Here is a 27,740-nt window from a genome sequence, read left to right as displayed (position 1 = left end):
GCGGCGGGGCGGGGGCGGGCGGGTCCCGGCCCCGCTGCTCGGTGCGCGGCGGCGGCGGCGGCACCGGGAGCGGCGGCACCGGGAGCGGCGGGGGCTGGCGCTGGGGCTGGCGCTGGGGCTGGGGCGCGTCGGCCCCGCAGCTGCGGCTCGTTGAGCTCCGCCCGGCCCGGCCCGGCCCGGTCCGGTCCTTAACAGCGGAGCGGAGCCCGGGGGTCACCGCATGTGAACCGGGAGGGCAGCGCCGCACCGCCCCGCACCGCCCCTGAGCACCGGCAGCGCTCCCCTGCCCGGCCCCGCCGAGCCCCGGAGCAGCTGTGCACCCTCCCCTTCGCCCCCTCTCTTTCTTTTTTCTCTCTCTTTCTTTCTCCCCTTCCCTGGTCCCACACCATGAGCAACCTCAACAAGGACACCGAGCACACCAACGGCGGCGGCAACGTCGAGGAGGAGGTGGGAGCTCACGGCGGGGCCGCGAACCGGGGCGTCGGGGGTCCGGAGAGCTGTGAGCGGGGAGCTCCAAAGCCTCGGGGGTCCGGGGTGTTGGGGGTATGGAGCATCGGGGTGGGGTATGGGGGTGTTGAGGGACCCGTCGTTGGGCTGCGGAGCTGAGGTCCAGCTGTGGGAGCTGGAGATTTGGGGAGTCGGGGAGCTGGAGCATGGTGGGCATCGGGGTTTTTGAGGGCAGGGGGTTCTGACTGACAGCACTGATGTAGTGAGCCCTGGGAGAGAGCAGCCCGGTGGTCTCATAGCCTCATGGGACAGGGACTTTGCTGCCCTGGGGGACAGAGTCCTGTTCCCAAGCCCCCATGGTTGGTGGGACCAGGCTGTAGCATCCAGGCATCACTGATGGGCTGTAGGGACAGGCAAATCTGGGTAATGGAGCCCGTGCCATGTGTGCTGGCAGCCCGGCTGGGGCTGGAGAGGGCTGGGAGCCGCCCTGGCTGCCATCCCCATCCCTTGGACAGCCGTCATGAGCCAGATCCTGCACTGGGAGGGCTCTTGAGGAGGGTTGCTTGTCCATAGCCACTTGCTGAAGCACATGGAGTCCAGCCCTCAACGCTGCGGATCCACTGGCTGGGCATCAACATCATCGTTACCGCCGCGTGTTGGGGCGACGTTGGTGTGGTGCAGTTACCTCTTCTCCTCCATCTTGGCGTTGGGAAAAAGCCTGGGCAGCGTTTTGCTGCAGTCCTCCGCACCCAGCCCTGGGGAGCGGGGAGATGCGCTGCCCCCTCCCCTCGCTCTCATCCAGCGCGCCGTGCGCTCGCGCCGCCGCAACATGGCGCCCGGGCCGCTCTGCCACCCCCGGGGCCGGACAGACCCCGTGCACCAGCTGCCTGCAGGGCCCTTGCGACCCTTGGCGTGGAGTCCCGGGTAATGGGGCGGAATGGATGGGCAGGTGGTGGCCGCGGCTCGGCTTCTGCTGAGCAAGGCTGAGGTGACGCGATGGGACGTGGCTGCGATGCTGCTGGTGGCACGTCCCTGCCTCACTGGGCGTCACTGGTGTGTGTGAGTGTAGAGAGGGAGCACCTGGGGACCCACACAGATTTCTAGGTGCTCAGTACCAGGGGGTTTTCACGTGCACACAGAAGACTGAATGCGGCTCCTTGATCCGATTGTTCACTGGCCTGCAAAGCTTTCCGAGGCTGATGCCGTGTGGTGCATCGCAGCTCTGGCTCGGTGGTGGCTGGGTGAGCTCGTGGTGCTCAGGGAGCTGGCAATGGCTTGGCCACTTGGGTGCTGGAAGCTGGTGTGCCCTTATTACATTTTGGGAGTCTGGTGTTCTCCAAGGTTATGCTTAGTGGCTGAAAAACAGAATTAAAGAGCGTGGGGCTGGCTCTGCGGCAGAGGTGTCCCCTGCTCTCCATTGTGCCACCTCTGGCTGTGTGTGGGGAGGGGGACAGTCTGGCACACCCTGCTAGGTCTGTATCGTGGTTGTGTTTGTCACCCTGCCCCCAGGGGAGCAGAGGATGTCTGACTGTCCCGGAGGTGGCTGAGGATGCTTGGGAGGTGATGGGCTGGTGGGGGTGTCCCTGTGCCTGGTGGGATTGCTGTTGGGAAGCTCTCCTCTGGGATCCTGCTGTCACCACAAATTACAGTGTTAGATGCTCGTTGGGCTCCCCGGTGGCCACTCTGAACCCTCCAAAGGGTTTTTTGTGGCTGAGCAGAAGCCATCCTCTCAGCAGAGGAAGCTAATGGTGACACAAGGACCAGGAGTGACCTTGTGTTCAGGGTACTGCTGTGGCTGGGGGCTCAGCTGTGTCCCAGGCTAGCCCAGATGCTTGCCCAGAGCTCCCTTTGCTATAGGTCTGTTTGCTCCCTTCTATCAATAATTGCATTTAATGCAAAGGCGACTCCTTCAATCCCAACACAAGTAGCAGGGAATGCTGGAATATCTTCCCAAACGGCATTGATAATGCCGCCAGATCCTGGTGCTGTGGATGCACCCCGCCCCAAGCCTCCTCTGCTGCTTCCCAGAGCATTCTCAGAAGGGCATTGTGTGCCCCAGATGCAGTGGTATGAGGCTCCCAAATTCAGCCTCTCCCTTTATCTAATCTGCAAGCCCCGGCACCTCGCAGCCCCTTCCTGCCCGGTGACATGCGGAGGACAGGAATGCCTCTTGCTCCTCTCTGGGTCGTTAATGGGAATGTTAAACAAACAGGGCCGAATGTCAGTCCCTGCTGTTCCTCACCCGACACCTCCCCAAAGCCGTTCCCTCCCCACTTGCTGCTATCTTCTGTTTAGTTTTCCAGGCAGCCGCCAATCTGCATGGCAGCTCATGTCCCCGCACTCCCCAGGGGCAGCGTGAGACTGGCAGCTGCCTGGGTGCTGCGTGCCCCCCTCGAGTAGCCGGGGGAGCTTGTGTGCTCACCACCTTGGGGCCTCTCCACTGGGAGAGGGGCATCTTCCCTTCCGGCCCATGGCGAGGCTGTGGTGATACCCAGCAGTTGGAGGATGCCCCACTCTGGGAGGCAGGAGGCTCTCAGCATCCCTGCAGCCTCCAGAAGGAGGACGGGCAGAGCTCTGGTTTGGCACGTGTAGCAAGTACTTCGTCCCTGGCCTTTCTTAGCTCTGTAGCAAGCTGGGGCTGCCAGAAGCATCCAGGAATGCCAGTGGTGAGCAGCCTGTGTTTCGCGCTGGGTGGCTGTAGCCCTTCATGGACTGGTGCCAGACGCTTCTTGATTTCTGTAATCTCCACTTGAGTGGACGTAGATACCTCCTACATGCGTGGATTCTAGCTCTCTGACTTGAAACAAATAAGATTAATGTGCCTTCTGAAGTCAAATGACTTTGTGATGCTGCTCTTTGCTATGTGGAGCTTGCGGGTGCAGGGGCTGTGGTCACCACTTGGTAATCTCCTTGTGCTCTGTCTGGCTGGTGATTCACTTCAGAGCTGTTTTTGTGCATCGTGAGAGTATCTTCGATGTTAGACACGGCTTTCTGCTACTGACAGATAGTTGGCCCAGCAAACATCCTGAAGTCACCATGCACGTGGAGGGTCTGGGAACTGCAGTGTTCCCACTCCTCTTGGTCTACCAATGATTCCCTTTTCCTGGGAGAGGGCTGTGGGAGTCTCCCTGTTATCTCCTCCTGTCCCGGTGCCCTGTCTCTGCTGGAGGAATTGGCACTGTGTGAAGTCAAGCGTGACTCCTTAGTGCTGGTGCAGAATGCTTCTGGAGCTAGAAGTTCTCATGGGCTTGCTGGTCTCAGCCAGGTTAGGCTTTGCTGAGTCACAAAGACTGAGCTGCTTGGATCGTGGGACAATGCTTCGTTCTGCCTGTCCTGGCCCTGAGTGCGTGAAATAAAGGCTCAGGTGCTTCACCTGCTTTCTAGGAGACCTGGCCTGAGAGCTGGTCTCCTTTTCAGATCTGGAGATGAGTGGTCCCAAAGCTTTTATGCTGTGGAATCCTAGAGTGGTTTGGGTTGGGAAGGACTCAAAGATGATCTAATTCCACCTCCCTGCTGCAGGCAGGGACCCCTCCCACCAGCCCAAGCTGCCCAAATCCCACCCAGCCTGGCCTTGGGCACTGCCAGGGATGGGGCACCCACAGCTTCTCTGGGCAACCTGGGCCAGGGCCTCACCACCCTCTGAGTGAAGAATTTCTTCCTTATATCTAATCTAAATCTACCCTCTTTCAGCTTGAAGCTGTTACCCCTAGTCCTATCACCACACCCTGACAAAAAGTCCCTCCCCAGCTCTCCTGCAGCCCCCTTTAGCACGGGCAGGCTGCTGTGAGGTCTCCCCAGGGCCTTTTCTTCTCCAGGCTGAATATCCCAGCTCCTTCAGCCTGTCAGGAAGCCCTGAGGTGTCTTCCCCATGTGTCCCTACATCACAGGCCACCCCTGGAAGAGGGCAGTGCCTTCTACAGCAGCAGTCACTGTTACACAGGGACGTCTCATGTAGCAGAGGCTGTAAGTGGGAAGGATCCATTTTTGCTTTAAAACACCCATATGCCACGTGGGATGGCTGGAGCTGAATCCCTCCTGTGTGCAGAATGCTGTGAAGTCCCTCGTGGTGAGGGAGCAGGGCAGAGGGATGCAGCCCCACGTGCTGGAGATGCTGGGCTGGGGCCACACTGCCATGTGTAGCTGTGGTCCTGAGGCAGCCTGGAGCATCTGGTGAGGAGGGACCCTGGGGCAAGTGGTGGCCCTCATGCCATGAGGGCATCTGTGCCAGGTGAACCTGCCCTCAGTGTGGCAAAAGCTGGGACCATGAGCTTGGCAAGGGTACTTTGCCTGCTGTCCTACAGGGTCCTGGTGTGGCTGGGAGGCTTGAGGGCCTGCTGTCCCCCTTGGTTCAGCCCCGATGAAGGGTGTTGTGCTGTGATGTTTTGGGTGATGGCTGAAAGGCACAAGGTGTGGAGGTAGGGCACTTCTACAAGCTCTGGGCTCTGCCTGGTGTGTCTGGGGCAGTGAGGACTTCTTTGGGCCTGGGGCTCCCTCAGCTGCTTGGAGATGTGGACAGGAGCAGGATGTTGACCTCTGCTGCATGCCCTATGGGAAGGAACGGTCTCAAGCCCCACAAGATGGATGTTATCCCTCTGGGAGAACAGGGGGGCAGGATGTTGGTAGGAGATCCTGCCTCCAGCCTTGCCTTGGTGTGCTCAGAGCTTGTGGGGGTGTGTGTCTGGATCATGGCTGCATGGGACCATGTGTGCTGGCCTTGCACAACGGTCTCCTCTGTTCCTGAGCCCAAGCTTACCTGGGCACAGGCTGTGGCTGCTCAAAACCAAGGGACAAGTAGGACAGCCTTACTCATGTGGAAGACCTCCAGCCCTGCTGTGTAGCCCGGAACAGGCTGTGGACTGGTTGCACCTCCCAGTTTGGGATGGCATGTTCCCTGCTAAGGACACGGTGGGTTCTCGTGTTAATGTGGGGTGAGGTCCTAGAACTTGGCTGCGTATCAAAGCTGTTGTCTTGGGAGCCAGCAGAAGCTCTCCTTCTGGGCTGATAGTCTTGCCTCTGCCTTGTTTTCTGTTTCTTACAGGCTGGCTGCCCACTTGAGGTCTTGTGAGGAAGAGTGCTGTGTGGAGGCCAGGGCTTGGTGCTGGTTAGGCTGGCATTTAGGGTCTGTTCTTGGGTAGGATGGCCTCTCCCCACTGTCTAGTAGCCTTGTCTTGCCAGAAACTGAACTAATGCAATGGTGGTTCAGTGCTGTGGCATCCTACTGATAATCCCAAAAGGTTCCCCGGGATCAGGGTGACACTCCCATAGCTAGCATTAATAGCAGAGAGCTGATGAAACCCTTTACCTCGCCATAGCTCAGGTTTTGTGGAAGGCTTGCTTGGTGTTGGCCCATGGAGATGCAAAGTGTGGCCAGAAGCGTGCTGCCCTACATCAAGTTGGTTTGAGGAGAGGGTCGTGTGCCTCCAGGTGTACTCTGTATGAGTAGAGGAGATGTAGGACTGAAGGGTGCCCAGGAATCTGACTTGTGGCTGGGCAGAGACCTTGGACACATGCTTAAGGACCCAAGGGGAGGATGTTCCTCGTGAGGGTCTTGCATCCAGACCAACCCTGCTGTCAGGGCAGGAACTTGTCTCATCTCTGTGTCTCCTGCCAGGAGAATAAATGGGTGTGAGCAGGTGGAGCTGGTCTGTAGAAGCTTTCCATGGTGCATGTACTTCTGAGCCCTCCCTGTGGGTGATGCCCATGGCTCCAGCTGCTGGTGAGAGGTCTGTAGGTCCCTTGCCACCTCATGGTGCCACATGGGCTGGGTGGTACCAGTGTGGAGGTGAGCGTCCAGCGTGTTGTCTGCACCACTCGTGTGTCTCCTAGCCCAGCAGACCTCTTGGCCAGGTGGAAGGAAGGGGGGATGCTGTGCTGGCATCTTCCTGAGCCTGGGGAGCTGCCCCGTTGGGACAGTAACCAGCAGCACTTCCTTTGCCCTGGCTACGTCCTATTCTTGGGTGCTGCCCTGTTGTGCCTGGCCTTATCGGCACCCATGTGCTTCCTGCTCCTCCAGGCAGGGGCTGGTGCCTCTCCATGCTTTTCCCCTTGCTCGATCTGCTTCCTGCCCTGACCACAGGGGTGGCTGAGCCCCGGTGGTGTCCCCCTGCCTGCCGTGGGTTTGTTGGAGAAGGGTTGATCCAGCTGGGAGCAGAGCTGTGCAGAACGCCCCAGCCTCGGGGAGAAGTGCTGGTGCCCAACTCCAGGTCTGATCCTGCCCTGGGGCTCAGTGGTATCCAGCCCGCGAGCTGCAGATCAGCTGCCTCTCGTCTCTGTTTTCTTTATATGGGGGGGTGTTTGTGCAGAAGAGCAAAACTGCCCAGGGCTGGCTCCACCTGGAGCAGTGGCAGGAGCCCTGCAGCCCGTCTGGAGCGTCCCCATCGGTTTTCAGCCCCAGCAGCAGCGCTCCCGAGCCTTCCCCTCTCTGCAGCCGAGTTCTGCACGCTTGGCTCCCCGCCTTTCCCATCCATGCCTTATAAGTCCCTGCTCCTGGGGCTGCCTGCAGCCTTGCTGCATTCCAGCAGCCTCGTGTCAAGTGGCCCCAGCCGCATCGCGGCCGCTGGGGCTCAGCAGCATCCTGGGGGCTGCAGCCCCAGTCCTTGGGGTGCTGGGTGCCCAGCTGGGGTTGCACTCCCACAGGAATAGCTGCGGTGCAGGAAGTGGCTATGGGGCAGCTTGGCTCAGCCAGAAGGGCATTGCAGGGACAGGGGATGGGTGGTGGGCTTGCATGCCTGGAGTGGGGACTGCTTTTGGGATGCTGTCTGAGTGTGTTGGGTGCTGGGCTCCCTTCCTATGTCGGCATGGCCCCAGGGCTCTGATGGGAGCTGGAGTGGTCACAGCTTTGTTAAAGCAGGGATGTGGGAAACGCAGCTAAAAGCCTCATCCTGCAGAACCTCCCCTTCTGCCTCGCTTGCTTGTGGGAGGATTTGGAGCAATCTCTTAATGAAAGCCCAGAGAACTACCAGAGCAGCCTTGCAGGAGACGGGTGCTTGTGTTTTTGCATTTTTGACATAACTTGACCCTTGCTGGGCTGCAGGGCAGCGTCTGGCTGCTCTTAGGACTCCCCTTCGAGCGCTTATTTAAAGCAGACATAGGCAGGAGATGCGGATGTACAGGACTTGTGCTGGCTGAAACTTTGGTGCTAAGCACCTGGCTGTGCTCGCACTGGGTGCGTTTCTCTTCTGGGAGATGCAGCTGTGCAAGGACGGCTTTAGAGCCTCCGAGGATCTGATCGCTAACTGGCTTTGTCCTTGTCCCTCCCTTGCTCCTGCGTGGGAAGCAGCGCTGGGATCCTCCCTCTTCAAGAGATGGCCTAGATGGTCTTGTCCCTCCTGGCACGAATCCTGTTTTCCATGGCTCTCCTCCATCTCTGCCGGGTGTTTGGACTGGGGACATCCCCAGAGGGGGCAGGGACAGGGAAGGGAGCGCGTTTTCTGCAGGGCCTCCAGCAGCGTGACCCTGCTGGGCTGTCCTAGGCGAGAGCTGCTCTGCTTCTCTGGTTGTGTGCACGGTGAGGAGCAGCTTGGGCAAGAAGGGGCTGCTCTGAGCTGCTGCCTCCGCTCTGCTGCCGGCCACTTGAGTCTCAGAGCATCAGAACAAGGTGTTCCTGGAGAGCTTTCTGTGGTATCTTCTCCAAACTCCTGCTGAACATCCACTTTGGCTTAGGTACTTTCTGATCTAGCCCTATACACACACATTATATATAATATATAATAAAAATAATTACATTTGCCCTGTGGCTTTTCCGGCTGCTCTGTGGGGAGGCTGAATGTCAAAGTGGATCCGGTGTTTGGTGAGGCAGGGTGGGCTGATTAAAGTACCCCGTTGTGGCACCATGAGGGCTGGAAGGGTGGATGTGTCAGTCCTGGTGGCCTCAAAGCTGGCAGGACTTGGGCTGCAAAGGGGCATCTGGAGAGTCCCAGTGCAGTTAATACACTGGAAGGTGCTTGTCCAAAGCCTTTATTGATGCTCTTCTATATAATTCCTCCTTCTTGGACCAGGGCTGCCCACAGTGCATGCCCAATGCTTTGACCGGTGAGATGCCTCCTGCTCTGTTCCTGTTGAAATACTGCGGATCTCCTTTGCTTTCAGGTTGCTGCTCATCTCCTGCTCACGCCTGGTCTGAGAAATGGTCTCTGGCTTGCCTTGCTCTGTTTATAAGCCTTGAATGGGTCTTTTGCCAGCCTCAGGCTCTCCTCCCTGAATATCTTGGTCTCACTTCCCCCTGCCCTCTGCCAGATCGCTCACTGATGTGCTGAATTGCAGGGATCTTGGAAAACCACCCACTTGGTGTCATCTTTCCTAACCTGCTCCTCTGGGCAGGCCCCTTCCTTAATCTGTCTCAAGACCCTTGGGGAAACCTCACTTGCAGATCCTGTGGCACGCAGGACTGGCCAGACTTGCTCTGGGGCAATGCTGTTTTTTGGGGGGTGCCGTGGGTCAGCTGGGGTCCCCCTTCCAAAGCCACGCGCAGTGACAGACTGAATCTGGAGGCCAAGGGAAGCTTTGAAGCTTGTGAAAGGAGGTCTCCTGTTCCTGTCCTTGGCAGCAGCTGATGGGGACAGCATTAGGAGCTTGCCTCTGACAAAGAGCTTTCCTAGGCACCTGCACTGCTCTGTTCAGGCTGTTGTAAGGGCTCTGAATAGCCGACTTTCTCCCTCCCCAAGCAACTGCACATCTTCCATTCTGTCACGCCTGTCGCAAGGACTTACCCAGCCGCACATCACGGGACCATTTAGAGACCCAACAGGGATGCAGATTTCTATCTGCTCGGAAGAAACATCCATTCTGGGGGCTGAACGCACTCAAATCCTGAAATATTGAAAAGGGATGGTGCTTTCACATGGCTGAGGCACATGTGTGCCACCGTGCTCCACGCAGTCCTCCCCTGCAAGAGATGGCTGCGCATCTTCTGGGAACGTGCAGCAGCCGCTCCACATAGCTCAGGCTTCAGCCTGAAGTCTTTGAGCTTGCTGGCTGCCACTGCCTGCTCTGTTTGGGTATGAAATAGCCCTGAGGAATGCACTGAGACCTCACCTGAGGTGCTGGGTGGGATGGGAAGACCCCAGGACTGAGTCTGGGAATGCTGGCACTTGGGGTAGGAGGGATGCTCAGTGGCTGCATCCCAGATGTGCTGGACTGGAGGAGGGCTCTGTGCATTAACGGGGGTGGTGGCAGCCTTTGGTCTCAGGTCGTGGAGAGAAAGAGGGGCAGAGCACCCCAAGAGTTGGTGATCACCATCCATCCTGGAGGGCTTATGCTGCCACTTGGGCTGATGTGATGGGTGTTGCTGACCTGGGCACAGGAGCAGAAGGAGATGTGTATTCCCTGTGGCAAAACAGCAGAAGCTTCCTTGCTTGGAGGAGTCTGGATCTGGCTACTCCTGAAGACCCGCAGGGTGTGGAGGCTGTGCTGCATCCCTCTTTTTAATTTTTTTGGTGGCCACAGCTTCCAGCCCAGGAGCAGGGCAAGAGTGTGCTGCTCACTTCAGTGGGAAAAGGGGTTTAACGAGGTGTCAGGTACAACCCCCTTCCTCTGGGGAAGGGGAAACAAAAAACTGAAGTGTGGGAGCAGAATGCTTCTGCCATGGGAACATAATGGGAGTGTGAACTCCCGACTGGAAGAGGGCCAGCACAAGGGCTCTGCTCCTGCTGCATCCACCCCAAATGTCTCTGGTGCAGTTTGGTGTCTCTCTGAGCACTGATGCTCTGCTGCTGTCCCATGAGCTTCCAGAGATGTCTTTGGGATTGCTTCAGTGGGTGGCATAGCCAGGTAGTTCAGAGCGAGGAATGAAGAGCTCCATCTTGTTCCCATAGTTTTGTCTTCCCTTGCTTCTGTGTTGGTGCTGGCTGAGTTGAGCTTGCGGTCTCCTGCTCCTTATTAACGACGACTAGTGTCTTGGTGACCTCTGTAGTGCATAACTTCCCTTTCCAGCTCAGTGCTGATTTACAAGAAATCTTGGCAGCTTCGTTGTGCTGCTTCCTATGGAAATAGGCTGGCGGCCAACATCTCCCAGTGCAGGGAGAAGGTGGCTGCGATGGTCTGACTGTTCAGCAACATTCTCCATCAGCCTGTAGTACTGCTTTATCTTCCTGGCTATTCATGTGAATTCTGGCGCTGTCTGTTGAGATCTTCCTCTGGTACTGGATCGGTGCTTGTACAAATGTTTGGATTTGGTGTATTACCTCTAGGGCTTGGAAGGAGCAGCGGTCTCCTTGGACTTGGTGCAACACAGCTGGCTCGTGGCTGGCTGTAGTAGGATGGACACTATGAGCTGCTTTGAGAGTGACTTCTGAAAGGTCTGGGGTGGACCCAAAATCACCCTCCCAGTGATGTTCTGGGGCTCTCACAGAAGTAAAAGATGTGCATGTAGTAGTGAGCTGGCTCACAAAATTGAGGGCTGTCTCTGAATTCGTGGCTGAAGTGAGGTACTAGGTTGGGCTAGGGAAAGGAGATCAAGATCTAGCACTTCATGTCTGTGGGAAGAGCTAGAGAGAGACGTCAGGGTTGTACCAGTCTCTCCTGGAGTGGTGAGATGTTTCACCCTGCTGTAGTGCTTTGGATGGTGTACAGTCTTGTCTTAGTCATCAAGGTCCAGTCAAAGACTGGGGCTGCTGTCCACACCCTATTCAATCCACTGTTCTAGAGTGGATTTTTGTGAAGGTCTAAATCCTCTGGGGAAAGAGGAAAAGGACTGGGTGCATCTCATCTGTGACAATGCTCTGATATAGGGGAGTGTGAGTGCCTGTGAGGCCACCTCTGGTGCGAGATGCCCTGCCTCTACCACACAGAGCTCCTGAACTGTCCTCTATATTCCCACTTCAGTCCTGAACGTCTCCTTTCAGTAGATCTCATTGACTTCTCTCCTAGGTACGGACTCTGTTTGTCAGTGGTCTTCCTGTGGACATCAAACCCAGAGAGCTCTACCTACTCTTCCGACCATTCAAGGTAAGTCTTCAGGTTTGGGCTTTGGGGGGAAAGATGCTATCTTACAGCCAGCCTTGCAGAAATGACCTCTGCCAGAAGGAAGCAAGAATGAAGTGGGAAGCGAGGCTTTCTGTGGACGCTTTGTGAGCCAGTTAGGAAATGGGACTGGTGTCCTATGGGTTGTGCTCAGCTTGGCAGCCTCCCTTAGAGCCTCTTGTTGGAATCCTGCTGTCTCCAAGCCTGATGCTGGCTGTTTGGTCAGCACTGCTGCCTGACTGGACCAGCCCTTCCTCTACCATTTGTCCAGACTCAGTTCCTATCCAACCTTCACTAGATACCTCCCCTCTGGCCACCTTGGGGTCTGGGGTAGCATTTCTCCTCCCATGTACTGCTGCTCCCCAGTGCAGGGGGAGTGGTGGCTCTGTAGCTGCTGGAAGTGGCCAGCTTCAGGTTCTGGAAGGTCTGGTCCTAATGTCCTGGAAGTCCTTCTGTGGAGTCCTTCTGTGCAGGACCTGGGAAGCTGGGGAATGGGCAGAGAAACTGGCATCAAAATGAGCCTCTTCCCCAGGAGTCCTTGTTTGCACTCCTCTAGCACAGGATGCTCTGTGCTCCCTGTGTGCTCCCCAGGCAAGGGTTTCATATCTTAATAGCTGGACAAGGAGCTCATAAAGGGTTTCTTCCTGAGCGGACTAGAAGAATGGGTTAGTTGAGATACCTGCTATGCTTGGTGACTGATTTCTCTTCTCCTTTGGTGGGAAAGAGAAGGATGGCTCCCTAGAAGATGGGTCAGTTTATCTGCCTCTGCTGCAGACCTTGCCTTGTGGAGGGTTTGGTGCTGCAGGAGCTCCTGGAGCTGTTGCATCATGTCTCGTTTGTAGCTTGGCTCCTTCAGGAACCTGACACCGACTCACTTTCTTCCTTTCTCTAGGGTTATGAAGGGTCACTGATCAAGCTAACATCAAAGCAGGTACCTCCCTTTTCCTTCTGCTGGATGTGCTGGGAGGGAAGGGGTGCAGATGCCACTTTGCTGTTTAAAGCATTATCTGTGTTCAGCACCATGTATGCAGCTGGGTTCTGCTCACTGCCTCCTCTCCTGGTGGCCCCAAGCTCTCAGCACGTGCTGAGCATTTCCATATTGCCCATGGCTGCCTGTATTGATGGGGGCTGCAGGAGAAATTGTGCTTCAGCCTCACCAGAAAACCTGCCCTAGACCCATCCTAACCAAGGCAGCAGCAGCTCTGTTTGTGGGCAAGGGTGATCTCTGCTGAGGGGGCTGCTGGGGTGAAAAGTGCCCACTTGTGTAGGAATGCCAAAGCACTTTGGTGTGGTGGGAGCAGACAGAGCAGGGGTCACTGGCTCAAGCCCCTTCAAGCTCTGCCTGAAAGCCCTGTGCAGCTTCACGTGGTTTCTTCTGCTTCCTATAAGCTGTTTAGGTGAGGGAGGGTGGCAGGGTGGTCTGAGGAACAGGAAGAGGCTTCCAAACTGAAATCAGCGTTGTTTCTTCTAGCCAGTTGGTTTTGTGACCTTTGACAGCCGGGCTGGTGCTGAAGCAGCGAAGAACGCCTTAAATGTGAGTAATGGGAGGGCTGGGGGCTGTACACCCTGCGGTCACTCCACCTGGAGCTGTGGGCAGGGGTGATGCGTGGCTTCCCTGCAGCATGGGAAGGGTCAGGGAGTCTCAAATCTGGTATTTGCCCACAAATACCAAATAAATGGTCCTGCAGCACCAGGCAGGCAGGAGGGCTAGTCATGTTTAGGGCTGATGTCAGTCGTGCTTGGCTTGGGGTATCTGATGCAGGGTCCTCTGGCACACTAAGCCTCAGCGAACAGGTACAGCAACACCCAGTGCTCTGTCGTGGCATGTGGTGCTCAGCCTGTGGTCCTAGCAGTGTTGTGGGGCTCCAGGCTGCACACACCAGCCTAGCTGGGCAGTGAAGCAGGCTCGCTGCAAAGCTCTGTCAAATGGCCACAAGGCTTGCTTGGTGCTGACAGCCTCATTTAAATCCTTGCTTACCAAATGTCCTGGTGGAAAGTGTCAGTTCAGCAGAGCAGGTCCTTGTCCTGCGCTCTGGACTGCCAGGACCTCTGCAGCCAGAAGGTACCTGCTCCAGAAGGATGTGTCAGAGGAGAGCAGCCTTCCCACCCTGACTCTTCCATGGCAGCAGATGGGGCACCTTTCCTGACGAGCACTACATCCCTGCTCTGCTGGCTGGCAAACTGCACTTAAAGAGCAAAGCTGAGTCCCTCATCTTGGAAATAGTAGCCTTGGGCCAGTTAAAAATGGAAATACAAACATGAGGTGACAAAAACTGGGTGTGCGACTGCAGGGTGATGGCCCTGATCCCCTGGTTAGGCTCTACTCCATGAGTGCATCCTGTGCTTGGATAGGAAGCCTTTCCTCTGAGAGATTCCTGTGCTTTCTTCTGTGACAGGGCATCCGCTTTGACCCAGAGAACCCTCAGACCTTGCGGCTAGAGTTTGCTAAAGCCAACACAAAGATGGCCAAGAGCAAGCTGATGGCTACACCAAACCCCACCAATATCCACCCTGCCCTGGGCGCACACTTCATTGCACGGGACCCCTGTGAGTATGCTGGGGGAGGCAGCTGGAGGCAGTGTCTGGCCCAGCCTGGGAGATGCCTGGCACTGGGAATGCTGGTGTCAGAGCTTGGTGTAGCAAGGGAGCTGTAGCCACCTGCTCTGGCTGAAATCTGTCAGCATGTTGGGGTTGTAGGAGAACAACAGGCATCAGCTGAGGCTGCTGGCCAACACCAGAAGCATCGGGAGAGCAGAGTTGGTTCTGGTAGCTGAAGTGGTACTGCTCAAGTGCTTTAAGCTAGGTGCAAGGCATAAAGGGCTGGTCCTGTGCCATGCACCCTCAGCGTGTCCTGGTGGGGCAAGCAGCCCTGCTGAGGCTTGGTGGTGGCCCAGGCATGAAGCCTAGTGTCCCTGTGGGGTGTGGAGTAGGGATGGGACATGCTCCTGGCCTCTCCTGGCAAGGCTGGGAGGCCAGAGGAGCAGAATGCAGGGGGCTACGTGCATTATATTTTAAACGTTGCTTGGACAGCAGTGCAGGGTTTTAGTTTGGGGTGAAAAATCCAGAGCCTGTCCCTGAAGCAGGCTGTTGGCTCCAGCCACTGAGAGGCTGTCACCTTGTCTCCCCCTGTCCAGATGACTTGACTGGAGCAGCTCTTATTCCAGCGTCCCCAGAAGCATGGGCTCCCTACCCCCTGTACACCACGGAGCTAACCCCAGCCATCCCCCATGCCGCCTTCACGTACCCGGCGGCCGCTGCTGCGGCCGCTGCTCTTCACGCTCAGGTGAGTTGCTCGCCAAGAACCGTGCTCTCCTCTCCCCCCATTCCCCTGGTTCTTGCTCTCTCGGGGTTCTGCTTGGCCAGCTCGACCCTGGCCTCTGCACCTTGACTCCTGGGCAAAGCCTCTTCCCAGCTGCCATGCGCAGGGGCCCCCAGCCCTGAACAAAGCACGGGGCAGATGTCTCAGCCATAGCCTGTTGGATAAATAGGTGACCTGAGTGCAGCCAGAGCTCTGCGCTGGCTTCTGACCCTGCAGGTCCAGCCTTCCTCCTGTGCCAGAGGCAGGCAGCTGGAGAAAGTCAGTGCTCAATTTTTGGCCGGCTTTGGTACCCTTGGCCAGAGAACCTGGTGTGACTGCTGGGAGGATACCCTGTGTGCCAGCACGTAGGATAGCCAGGAGATGTCCTCCGTGAAGTGAAAGCTTAGCTCAGTGCTGAAGCTCAGGGGCTCAGCTGGAACCCCATGGGCCAGGTAATGCAGAAACAATTCTGAAGCTGGAGGGGAATGTCCTGCAGGGGATGAGTGACCGCAGCCCTGCCACTGCAAGGAACTCTGTTCATGAGCCAGTGGTGAACTGTTAGCCCCTCTGGGCACAGGCTAGAGAGGGTCACTGGTGCATGGGCCTGTGGAGATGCTGGTGGTGGTGCATCCAGCTGCCTGGTGTCCCTGGGGTATGCTTGCTGGCAGCAGGAGGTGTAGGGGTGCCTGTACTGGTTTGATACTGGAATATTTTAATGTACTGAGACACCACCACCAGTATAACATCTCCTGAAGCTGGGGAAATGCAAAAAGAAAGCTGAAGTAGAGAAGATATGTCATCACCCCACGTTAAGGTACTTTCTTTGGAGAACTTGTGTAGGAGAACCTGGAGCCCCTGTCCCAACCCTGCTAGGTGTTATCACCAGCTGTGCTCTGCCTACTTCTGTCTCTGCTCCTGTAACAGTGCTGGTGGGGCTCTGGGCTTAGTCCCCAGAGCACTGGGGTTTAACCTCTGCTATTTCTGCCCCACCAAAGCAGGGCAGTTAGCTCTGCTCATCCCTGCTTAGCGTGAAAGGAAGAAGAGCTGTGTCCCATCACCTTGTCCACCTGGCCAGCAGTTGAGTTGGCCCTTCATCATCCTCTTGCTCCTGCAAGCATCTTGACTGTAACTGAATGGCTTCAACCCAAGCTTGTGTCCAAATGCAAGATGGAAACACTGAAGGGGCTGCAAGCTTCTGGCCTGTGTAGGCTTGTCCTCTGCTGCTTTTGGCCTTCTGCTGGTGAGCTAGCAGTGGGCTGAAGCTCCTGCAGGGTAGGCAAGAGGGATGTGGGGCCTAGGGCAGGACCAGACACTGGTCCCGTCTTTCAAAGGCCTCCAGGGAGGCTGGTCCTTCACTAGGTCTGTCCCAGTCAGGAGGTTTTGTTTGCTGGTGTTCTCCAAGAGCTACTGATGGTGCCTACAGCTCCAGGAGCACCTGAATGTGCTCTGCTCCTGGGCAGCCCAGGGGAGCAGAAGTCTCTCCTTTCCATCCCTTCCCCTTGTGTAGGGTGGTGGAGCCAAGGGCTGTTGCTGCCAGAATTGCCCCAGCAGGGAGGGCCAGGAACACTCCCTCCAGGGACAATTGAGGAAGGTGAAACCATTACTGTGGTTCCTTCAAGGGTGATCATTGGTGACTGTGCAGGGACAGAAAGGTTAGACACCAAAACTTTATGGTGTGTGCTGGGAAGAGGAAAGAACTCTGCTCTCCCAAAACAAAGGAGGCCTTCAGCCAGATCTTCTGCTGGGGTTTGAGTTCCTGCCCCCCAGCTGGTAAGATACCTGTTCTGGGCAGACAGCTTAGCTATCCAAAAGTCTTTTGGCCTGCAGGATGACCCCTGAGCTCAAGGGAGCTCTCAGGAGGATGAGGGACCCCCTGCCCAAGCAGGTGATGCTTCCGTAAGCCCTAGGGAGCCAGCATAGCCCCTCCAAACTGCAGCCAGGGCTGGAGTCTCCTGAAGACGAGCAGCCAGGCTGGCCGAGCAGCCACGGCTGCTGCTCGCTGCGTTGTGCTTGAGCTGGCGGTGACCCTGCAGGAGACATTCTGGCGCAGCATACGTTACCAATAAAGTTTTATGGGGTTAAACATTACTCAGGGTGGCTGCTCCGAGCTGCCTGTTCTCTAGGCTGGAGGCCTTTCCCTTGCAGAGCCAAGGCAGGGTGGAGTTGAGTCAGCGTGAGAAGAGATGACTTTTGCTCTCAAACTGGGCTGAAAGCTGTAGCCTCGGTCTTGGTGTGCTGAGCCCTGTGTTCTCACTGGTAAGGCTGGCTCACCTTGCTGTCAGCGTGGTGGACACATGGGCTGTTCTCCAGGACAGCAGCAGCTCTTCCTCCGGAGACTGGTGTTGGCTGGAGGGCATTCATGGGGTGCCAGGAGCTGCAGCAGCTCCATTAATTGCAGAGGGAGTGTGTAGGTGGAGGCAGCAGCTATAGAGAGCTTGTGGCAAAAGGTTTAAACTCCAAGAGCTCGTCCTCTCGCATCTCTGTGCTCAAGTCTGAGAGGAGAGTGGCTGCCGTCTGTGCTGCACCAATGCAGCCTCCTGAAGAGCTGCTTGGAGGGCTGGCAGGAGGTGGCACAAGGCTGCTGGCCCTGGCTCGTGCATCAGGCACTCTCGGGAAGCCGTGCACAGAAGACTGACCCCACTGCTCCCGGCATCGCCGTGTCGTGGGGATGGGGTCCCTCCGTGCTGCCGGTGTGACTGTGGCACTGCTGAAAGCCTCTACCTGCGGGGACTCCCCTGACTTTAAGACTGTCCCACCTGCCTTCCCTCCCTCCCACCCTCTCTCAAATCCCTCCTTTGATGTCCCTAGTGAACTCCAGCCATGATGCCAGCGCAGGCTAGCCCTGAAGCTCAGAGCTGTCCCTGGAGATGGGACGCCCTAGTGATGCCTAATTGCAGCTAGTGGAGTGGCTGTACTACAGCTCCATTCCTAGAAGTGTTAAGCATGATGGCAGCCCCGTCTGGAAAGACTGGTAAGGTAACCATCTCTCCTCCAAGGTGCACCATGGGATTTGCAAGCTTCTGCCCATCTCTTTAGCCCGTATCTCCTTGCCCACCCAGTGCATGGGCCTCACGCTACCCACCCACCAGAGCCTGGGGAATGAGATACCAGGCCTTCTTTCTAACCCACATCTCCAACTTGGCAGCACATGACATGGCGCACACAGCATGGCACCATCTTACATCAACTCCTCCCAGCTGAGCCAGGCTCAGCCAGGTCCTGCCGGCGGGAGGGGAGCAGCCTGGTTGAGCCGGGGCAGAGATGATCCTGCCCCTTGGCAGGAAAGAAACCTGGTTTCTCCCCAACCACGACCCTTTGAGGGCAACCAGAAATACACCTTGACCTCACTCCTGGCACACGGTGGGGGAGGTGAGTGACGTGATAGCGGTAGCACACGACTAAATTCTACCGGGCACGTTAGACAACAGCACTTGCCGGTCACTTTGTTCCAGAATCGCATATCGGGACAGACCCTGCCCCTACTCATGGGTCTAATCTCACCTCTTTCCTCTCCAGTCACTGGAAATGGAGCAAGTTCCTACCTGGAGCTTGGCTTCTCTTTGCAGCCTGCAGTCACAGGCAGGATGCAGCTCTCGTGAGCTGCAACGAGGGGAATCTGGCCTGGGAGCGGTGTAGGGAGCTGGGAGGTTGGGCAGAGGGAAGGTGGCCTGGCCTGGGGCTGGCAGGCAGGGAGGACAGTTGCTGTGGTCATCTCCTACTGAAGGAACTGAGTCTGGATTACTTCTCCTTGCAGTGCTTCTGGGTAGACTTTTTTTTTCTCTCCCCTTTGTGGTAGTGATGATGGGGAAAGCTGTCATCAAGGATGGGGGCTGAGGTCTGCCTTTGTCCTTGGAAGACTGGGATGCACAGATGTGCTGAGACGGTGCCCTGGGAAGAAGGAGATCTTTCTGCCAGGGTGGAAACCTGGTCTCTCTAGACCTGTTGCACTGTTTCATCTAGTGTCTGTGTGACCGAGTCGGGCTGTGTTGTGTCTCTGACGTGGAACTGGGTTTTGGAGTGTCCCTAAGCCAGCCTCTGAGCGAGCACCAGGAGACACCAGGGGCTCTCAGTGATCTGCAAAGTGATGCTTCCAGCTGTGGCAGCACTTGCCCTGAGATCAGCGTAGAGGAGCATCCCATAAACATGTGGGTAAGGCTGGAGGCAGCCACTGCATGGTGCATGCAGGAGACCCAGCAGAGGTGCTGGGTACCCAGCAGGCAGGCTGTGGTACCAAGACAGGGAGCAGATCGTGGTCTGAAAGCTCCCAGCTGCCCATCCATGGGGGTGGGCTGCCTGAGGTGCCACTGGAGCCTCAAAGCTGCTGCCAGCAGCAGAAACATGGGCTGGAGGCTTTGAGGAGGTGGTGAAGGTGGGCTTCTGAAGCTGGGACTGCCCAGGGGAGGGGAAGGAGCAGTCCCAGCTCTGCTTCGTGGCTGTGTGGTGGTGATGCAGAGCCCAGCAGGACCCTGAGGCTTCCCAGCATGGAGCTGAGGCAGAGCCCATCAACGGAAGAGGAGGCCAGTGCTCTGAGAAATTATCCAGCCTTTCCCTCTTGATTGCTGCCTGAGCTTGCCCAAAGCAAGCTGGATCTCCTGAGCTGTGGCTGCTGTTTTGGATGGATGTGAGGCTGGTCCCAGAGGTTGTTATCGGGTGCTGGTCCTAAAGAGCTGGGAGCATGGAGCAGATCTGCTGGGATGGCTTCAGGTGCTGCACTTCTCCTCCAGTACCTGCCTCCTGTTGGATGCTGCTGTCTGCTGTGATGTGTCACCAGCCTGGCAGAGTCTGGGAGCGGTGGGGCACCACGGCAATCTGCAGACCATGGGGATTTTCCTTTGTGTACCACTTGATCTTGGGGTCCTGTCTGCAAAATCTGCTGGACTTCACATTGTGGCAGCTGAGCTGTGGTGGACCCTCCCTGTGATGGGAGGCTGGAAGCCGCGGTGGATTTCCTCTGTGTAATAACCCATTGCCTGTTTGGGGCTGACACATAGGACTTACCAGGATTATTTTTTCAGGGCTTGGATCCTTAGAAGTGTGAAGAGTACTTCAAGAACCTCATGGCTGTGATGTTTGCCTAAAATCCAGTGACTCAGTGCTGGTTAAGGAGCCTTGAGCAAGCTCTCCCCAAGCCACTTGTTTCCTCCTAGCCAGAGAAAAGCAAATGTGAGATGCTCTTAGCTCTTTAGGGTACCTGCTGAGCAGCCCTTCTCTGTCACACCTGAGGAGCGACCTGGACCAAGGTGCTGTCAGAAGGGACTCCCTGAACCACAACGGGCACAGCTCTCCCTGGCTCAACAAATGGAAGCAGCCCACCTCATTTCTGCTCTGGGAAAAGGAGAACTGCTTGCTTGAGGTCTCCACTATCTGGAGCATAGGCTGTCGACCCAGAGTGCTTCAGAGCATTGGATGTGTGTTGAAATTCCCCTTCTGAGGAACAGGGCTGGATCGCTGCCTGTCCTCCTCCATGTGCTTCTCAGCACGGTGCGGGATGTGCAGATCCTCCCTGACAGCAGCCGCATGGGGAGCACTCGGTTCAGCTGCAGTGAGGCTTGGTAGGCTGAGCTGCTTGGGTCTTGCAGAGCATGCAAGTGCTCGTGTGCTCATCTCCTCAAGCCAGCCCTCTTGCAGGACCCTGGAAGCAGGAGGCTTGGCTGAAATGAGGCTGGAGGTGTCCGGGGAGCCCTGCTGGCTGGTGTCAGTGCTGGTGGTGTACCTCTGCAGGCTGTCCTTGCCCGTCGTGAGCTGCTGGGGTCCTACCAGCTCCTGGGAGCCCAGAGAAGGGGCTGCTTCCTCCTTGCCACACAGGGAGGTCTTTCTGGTACCTGGGGAGCTGCTGGCTCTGTTCTGGGGGTAGGTACAGCTCCCTGAGGCACTGGGGCTGGCTGCAGGGCAAAGATGAGCAGACCTACAAGTAACTAAGGAGGAAGGACGGGCTGTCTAAGCTGAAGATGGCTTGAGGATCACCACGTGTATTTGGCCTGCTCTTCCTGCTCTCCATAAGGAAGGCAATCAAGAGAAGTGGCTGTTACATTCTGAGCACAACCAGGAGAGCTGAAGCAGACCTTCACAAGGAGAATGGAGCCCTGATGGGGCATGTCTCTGCCCCATGTGCTGATCCTGTTGTTTCCCCTGGCTTTGTGAAGATGGCGAGTGAAGGCACGCATTGCTCTTCTCCAGCTGTTTTCTGGGACCTGAGGCCAGCTGCAGCTGGCTGGCGGTGTCTGTCCTGTCCCTGCGGGCAGGCGAGCAGGGGATGTTTGCAGTGGTGTGGCCAGACTCCCTTCCAACTGTGAGCTAATGCAGCTCCAGAAACAACTGCGTGTCTTCCAGTAAAAGCCTCCCTTGCTCTACTTCCCTAGCCCCCTCCTGGATATCCATCCCCATTCCCTGCCTCAGCTTCCTACATGATGGATAGCCCACCTGGAGAGACTGCAGACCTCCCCGAAGCCCTCAGGTGTGGGCTCCTCCAGGGAAGTGCTCTGACCTGGCTTGGTGCATCACGGCCCTTGAGACATCCCTGCCATGTCCTGGTGTACCTGGTCTCCTCCTCCAGGCGGCTGCAGTGCCCCCACTCACAGCACCTCTGCTTCCCAGGACAAGCAAGGCATCCAAGAGAGATGTGAAGAAAAAATTCTCCTGATGGGCTGTTGTTTCCATCAGTGTCCCCCCTTGGCTACGAGATCTGGCTGTTCTGGTGCTTCCCGCTGGTTCCTAGCCTGGGATGTCCCTGCCTGGCGCAGAGATGGAGGTGTATTTGTGCCAGAGCTCTGAACAAGCAGGATTTCTGTTGAACTGGAGCTGCTGGAGGCTTTGGGTTGCATATGGGGCAGGAGCTGGCTTGGACTCCCTGTGGAGGGGTGGGAGAGCCACCGGGTTTGGGGATGGGGGTGGCTGTTTTGCATGTGCTTGCACCCAACTGGGCAGGCGCAGGATGGTGGCTGCTCCCGGGGTTAAGCACTCGAAGCCTTGTGAAGTTCGGGGGAGTTTCCTGTTGCTGCTGGGTAGAAGGAAACTGCTTCCAGCTGTCGAGGGGAGGGTGCTGGAGTGGGAGATGTCAGCCAGCGGAGGAGGACCTGGGCTGCGGCTCTGCTGAGTGAGCACCTCCTGGTGATGGGGGGAAAGGGGCTGATCCTGCCCTGTGCTGGTGCTGGCAGCAGCTGTGACAGCCCCGTGAGTGCATCAGCCCTCCCCAGGCTGTAGCAGCCTGCCTGGCCTGTGCTGGTGCGAGGAGATGGCTGTGCCCTGGGGCAGCGTGGTGGCAGTGGAGTGAGGATGTGGCTGAGCTGGGTCCATCTGGTGCAGGCACCAGAGCCTGGCTTCCAGCAGCCCTCGCCTAGCTGAGGAAACCTGCAGGGCTCTCTCCTCCTGGGAAGCATCACAGGAAGGACCCCAAGTTCTCCAGCTCATGCTCGGGGCTGTTGAGTTAGTGGTGTCACAGCTCTTGTGCTGGTGGAGGGAGGATGCAGCCTTCACAGGCAGCTGTGTTTTCTGGGAGGTGTGACCTTGTTGTCCCTTCCAGCCTCTGGATAAGGAGGCTGCCGTATCAAGGTCTTGGCACTTGCTGTGTGTTTGTGTTACAGTGAATGCAAAGCCTTTCCACCAACAGACAGACCGCTGCTTCTCCCAGGGAGTGGGGTTCGGAGGGGCTATCAGGGATGTTCCTATCTTGGAGAGTAATCCCAGGGCTGTCACTGAGTCTCTGGCTGTCTTCAGAGCTCTGGAGACCTGTGCACAGCCCTTGGCAAGTCTCATGCAGCTGGGATTGGGGACACAGGTCTGCATCTCCACTGCTGGGTGACTCTGCAGTAAGATTTCTGCTGCATGCACCGCAGTGCATCTGCTAGGCAGCGTGCTGGCTGCAGGAGCATCTCCTGCAGCGCCGGCTGCCATCCCAGCCTGCAGTGTCCCAGCCCTATGTGCTGGTCTTGCAAACTGAACGTGAGCATCTGGATGTCTTGATGCTATTCTACTGGATGCTGCCAGCTCGCTGCCTCTACTGACAGGCTGAAAGTGCCTGTTTGGTTTCTGTACCTCTGCCTGCTTGTTGGGTCCTTCCTTGCCAAGGAGCAGCCCTGAGCAGCAGATGCTGCTGCAAAGACCGAGGAAGCCTCTGCGTCTTGCTGCCTTATTGCTCTACAGGTTGTTCCTGTGGTGTGCTTTGCCTGGAGCCTCTGTGGATGGCTGGATCACTGCCCCTGGTCTCTTCCAGTGCAGATGAGGCAGGTCTTACCCGTGCCAAGTGGAGGTTGCCTGGTTAAAGTGTGTGGCCTTGTGGTGGCAGAAGGCAGAGCAGCCACCACACTGAGGTGGTGTGTGCCTGCTGTGAGCCTCCTCTGCCCTGCCTGAGCCTGTTCTGGGGGAGAGAGCTGTAAATTTGGGGTGTAAATCTGGGGTGTGCCCCCTCACGCACAGCTCTGAAGCAATGAGCTTCCTATGTGGCTTGGTGGTGAGGACGCTTTCTAGCCTGGGTGGTGCTGCCCAGTGTGCTGTAGCGAGCTGGGTGTGAGTTTGGACGCTATTTTCTCACTTTGGAAAATACTGGGGATGTTGAGGCAGGCCATGAGAGGGGGAGCGAGCTCCCTTCAGAGCGGTGGGATCCTGCTGTGCTCCTTAAGGGAGGATGTGGTAAGGTCCTGGTGCCTGGTGAGCCTCAGCCTGTCTGTGCACAAGCCGCCAGCCCTTGGGGTGCTCCTTGGGGCACGTCCTTTCCCCTGCTGGAGCCTTCTCCGCTCAGCGTGCCTCTCCGGTGGCCTAATGGAGCTGAAGGTTTGCAATTACTCTGGATCACGGACCTCTGGCGTGGCTTTCTTTTCTTCCAGATGCGCTGGTATCCTCCCTCCGAAGCTACCCAGCAAGGATGGAAGTCTCGTCAGTTTTGTTAGTTTGTTAGTAAGTAAGTAATCGCTCCTGGAGCCTTGTCCTTGTCCTGCCTGTCCTTGAGCTCCGGTGGGAGGAGGGATGGGAGCTTGGGCCGCCGCCAGCCCCACGCACCCCACAAAGGACATGCTTGGGTCTTGATAATGAGCAGCGGGGTCAAGCCCTGCTCCCTGTGGGGGCATGGGGTGACGGGGCTGGGGCATGGCTGCGTCCAGCCCCACTCACTACCACCCCTATCCCGCAGCGTCTCTCCTTGGCTCGTGTTCCTCCTCCCCGCCTCTCCGCGGAGGGATGTGCCAGGGACGACTGCTCCAACTCCTCTCGCTTTGGTTTGCGGCCAGCGGACAAGGCGCCCGGCCCCGGCGCATCCCCCCTCCGGACTGTGAAGCTGCCGCACGCCGCCTCCGTCCTTCTGTCCCGCTGTCTGTCCGTCCACCCCCAGGACCTCTTCCCTGGCTGAGCTTCACCGCCCGGCCGTGCCGCAACCCGGCCGGGGTGGCGGGGGCTCGGTGCCGGGCTCGCCTCGCCCGCGGCTCGGCTGAAGGAAACGAAAGGCAAATCGGGTTTTTGCATGTTTTCTGGCATGAATTAAAACACTTAACTTGTGTATGTGTGAGTGTAAGTTTGTTTGTTCTAGCGTTTGTGTAACCGTTAGCAACAGGTCTTGGCCCAACGGATTGATCCATCAAGGTTTTCATCTTGCGTCGGTGAAGACTTGGCTCTGAGAAATACTAACTGTCCTTGTCTCACCCCTTCGCCCACCTCCGCCCTCCCCCTTCCCAGTACGACCAGAAGAATTTGAAAAATGTTTTTTTATTTTTTTTTTCCTCCAAGTACGATGCACTGGGTTTCTGTTCTCATCCATTCTCCCGTTTTAAAGTCAGGGTTCTTATATTATTTCTTTCAGACTGCTATATATAGAAAGGCTGTAAAATATCTAACCTCTTTTTTTCTTCTTTTCCACATCCCTCTGATTGGAGAGCATCCAGTCCTGCCAAATAATCAGCCATCCTTATGGGAATACCGAACAAAAAAAAAAAAAGTACGAGTATTTTTGTACCATGTGTAATAAGGAAATATTTATGCATCATAAAGAATTTCTTGTGTGTTTGTGTGCAATTAATTATTATTATTAAAAGAGAAATTGTAATCCTGTAAGATAAGTTAATGTTTAGTTAAAAGCTTGAACAGAGAAGGGTTGTCTTCTGTAACAATGATTCAGTCAGGCATAGTAAACAAGAAATTGTGCAATTTTTGTTTTAGCATCTTATTGCTTGGTATTGAAGTGCTTTAAGTATTATATGACCATGGCTGTCTCGCTTGTATTAAAAGATTTGAGAGTAAGTTGCTCTATACTTGCTGATCCTATGAGAATGTGAAACTGGATAATATATGAAATGCAACAGACAAACAAAAATATACCCAGAGGCTGCTGTGACTCTTTCTGGTGGTCTGGAGTGTTTTCTTCTGGGGCTGGGCATGGCCTGGGGCAGTGTGTGGGGCTCCTGGCCCCTGCCAGGGGTGTTTGGGGGGCTTCCTTCTGCCCCCTGGGCACAGGGCAGCATGGTTAAGGGGCTGTTGGTGCTGAGCTTCTCCAGGAGGCCTCCAAGAACAGGCAACCACCATGGCTTTGGGTGTTTTTCTTCCCCCTCCCCGGGGCCTGGGGTGGCCTCTCCTCCGTGCCAGCGCAGTTCCTCGCTGCAGAGATGTCCATAGAAGGCAAAACGGCCGGGGAGCTGCAGCAGCGCCCAGCTCCTCCTCCACTGCTGGGCTCGGGGCGAGCTGGGGCTGCAGGAGGGCGAGAGGCTCCCCCGGCGCTTCTGCCCTTATCAGTACCTGCCAGAGCAGCCCCGGGAGCAGCGGCCCTGGCTGAGGGGTAGTTGCTTTTCCAGGGGCCCTGCCGGCACAAAATCATCACTGGGGGCTTCTAACTGTGCTGGGAGGGCAGCCCTGTGATTATAAAGGAGCTTCCCTAATCCCTGCCACCCTACAAAGGCTGTCTCCCTGCCAGCACAGCGGGGTGGGGTGCCACCCGTGGCCTCCCTGTGTGGTACAGCGCACAGGGTGGGATGCGGAGGCAGTGGGACCCTGTGCAGCGTCCTGCCCCAAGGCTCAGTGTTTTCCTCTCTTCCCCAGGGCTTCAAGGCTGCTTGGCCAAGGCAAGGAGCGGGAGGAAAATAAACCAAAAAAAAAAAAAAGAGAAAGAGGCGGCTCTAAATATAGCTCCACTGGCCACCGTGCCTGGGAACGGGCTTGGCCGCATGGGGAAGCGGCTCAGAGCAGGGTCATGGGGTGAAGGCAGCGGGGCCAGCGGTTGCCCTCCCTGCTGCTGCCTGAATTGGGGCCGGCTCGGCTGCGGGGCAGCTCTGCCCTGCCAGCTCCACCTGCATCTCACAGAGCTGCTCGCCTGAGCGGAAACACTTCTGGAGAGCATCCGTGGCGATGGGAGCGTGCGAGGCTTTAAATTATAAAGGAGATTTTTTTTTTTTGGAGAAAAAAAAAAAAAGAAAGCCTTTAGCACATGCATTAACATGGCCAGGCAATGAATAATTTATGCCTGGCTCTATTAAGCTTTTACACTGGGACTGGTGCAGCGCGGCTCGCCTCGGAGCTAAAGTAGGTCACGTCTGCGCCGAGGGTCCCTGGGCCGGTGCCACCATGGGTGGGCGAGGAGTGGGCACGTGTCTGCATCCATGTGGGCATGCGAGGGGCACAGGACCGTGTGTGCACCAGCGATGCCCCTGCCCTGATGCATTTAAGGGGTGTGAAGCTGTGGTGCTGCTTGCATTTACCCTGACCCCAACCTGGCTGCGTTGTGTCCTGCAGGAAGGGCTGCTGGCATGGAGCTCCAGGGCGCAGAGCTTGGACAGCTCAGCCACGCTTGTAGCAAGCCAGGGCATCTTCACGGAGGCCAGTGGGACATCCAGGTGCAATACTCAGTTCCTACTTGAAACGAGGTTCATAGGAAAGGAGAGCAAACACTTAATGCCTGTGTTTGTCCACAGACCAGCTGATCACAGGGGACCACAGCTCCTGTCCCCGAGGCCAGGGGTGTTTGGCAGAGCTGCTGCTCTCTTGGTGCTGTTGCTGTCACTGGTCTTTGAGAGTGTCCAGATGCCTCTAGGCCGCACAGGTCGCGTGCTCTAGCACCTTCACCCTATTTCTGCTGATGAAAGCAATGCAAGCAGCTCCTGCAAGTAATTAAAATGGCTCCTGCAAAGCCCAGCAGCTTCCATCTGCTGGTCTGCAGCGGCAGCGCAGGCAGAAAAGCCTCTGTCATGGTCTTTCCACATGGCATCCCTCCTCTCTCAGGCCAAAGTCCCTCATGGCTGAAGACCATTTTACCTCAGGACCAGTGATGTCCTCCAGGTCCTCATATGCCGCACAGACATCAACAGCCTCAGCCATGGACCAGCACATGGACCAGCTCTGCAGATCCCCAGCCCAGACGCTACATGTGGGGCTGAATAAAAATTGACTGGCCAAGCTGCTTGGTGGTGGAGGCACTTGATACCACACCTCTTGGAGAGGTGGGTTTGGCTGGCGGGCGTACAGGTAGGCTAACCCAAGCCAGAAACATCACTGTGAGGGCAGAAAGAGCCAGGATATGCTGGAGAACAAGCGGGGAACACGCTGTTTGCACCTTGTCTTGCATTTCTTTATTGCACAGTGCCCCCTTTCATGAGTTTTGATCACCTGCCAGGCTGGTATAGATAAGACAGCAGATTGTCTTACAGCTCCAGAAATCCCTCTGATTTGCTATTCCCCCAACCACCCACTAGTTAAATTAGTCCTCAACCCCACAAGAAGTCTGTTGAGACTTGGATGCAGCATCTCAATATCCCAAACAGGGAGCACAGAAGGATAAAGGTGAAATATAAGAGGCTGCATAGGGATCATATAAAACCCGTAGGGACAAATTGTCATGACGGGACAGGCCCTTGCTGTGTGCATTGAGACGAGCAGCCTGGAGTCAAGGCGCATTAATGAGCTGCACAGTACAGTGGGAAAGCCAGGAGGTGGCATCCAAGTCCTGAGCACACGATAGCTGGACACTTTTCCGAAGCAAGAGCTTAGCAGGAGGTTGTTGCAGCTTGGGATGGCAAGGGGGCAAGTGGAACACACACCTGGATTTTGTCTTGCACCATCCTCTTCCCCT

General features: G+C 56.6%; 1 protein-coding gene across 4 annotated transcripts; it reads left to right on the top strand.

The window, feature by feature from the left end:
- Positions 1 to 55: 55 nt before the first annotated feature.
- Positions 56 to 25,024, top strand: RBPMS2 (RNA binding protein, mRNA processing factor 2). Of its 4 annotated transcripts, none has more exons than XM_084532449.1 (9): positions 56 to 447; positions 11,314 to 11,391; positions 12,299 to 12,337; positions 12,878 to 12,940; positions 13,803 to 13,953; positions 14,541 to 14,689; positions 17,513 to 17,675; positions 23,524 to 23,593; positions 23,826 to 25,024. In XM_084532449.1, the coding sequence occupies exons 1-7, from the start codon at positions 388 to 390 to the stop codon at positions 17,513 to 17,515; spliced, it is 543 nt and encodes a 180-aa protein (XP_084388575.1). In that variant the 5' UTR covers positions 56 to 387; the 3' UTR covers positions 17,516 to 17,675; positions 23,524 to 23,593; positions 23,826 to 25,024. The 4 variants fall into 4 exon arrangements, with proteins under 4 accessions (XP_084388575.1, XP_084388574.1, XP_084388573.1 ...); XM_084532448.1 differs by having other exon boundaries at positions 23,524 to 23,597; XM_084532447.1 differs by lacking the exon at positions 17,513 to 17,675.
- Positions 25,025 to 27,740: the final 2,716 nt, after the last annotated feature.

The sequence above is a fragment of the Aythya ferina genome, assembly GCF_964211825.1.
Source record: "Aythya ferina genome assembly, chromosome: 11".
Classification (NCBI taxonomy): domain Eukaryota; kingdom Metazoa; phylum Chordata; class Aves; order Anseriformes; family Anatidae; genus Aythya; species Aythya ferina.
Note: the sequence above shows the minus strand (reverse complement) of the source record. Positions and strands in the feature narration are given on the sequence as shown.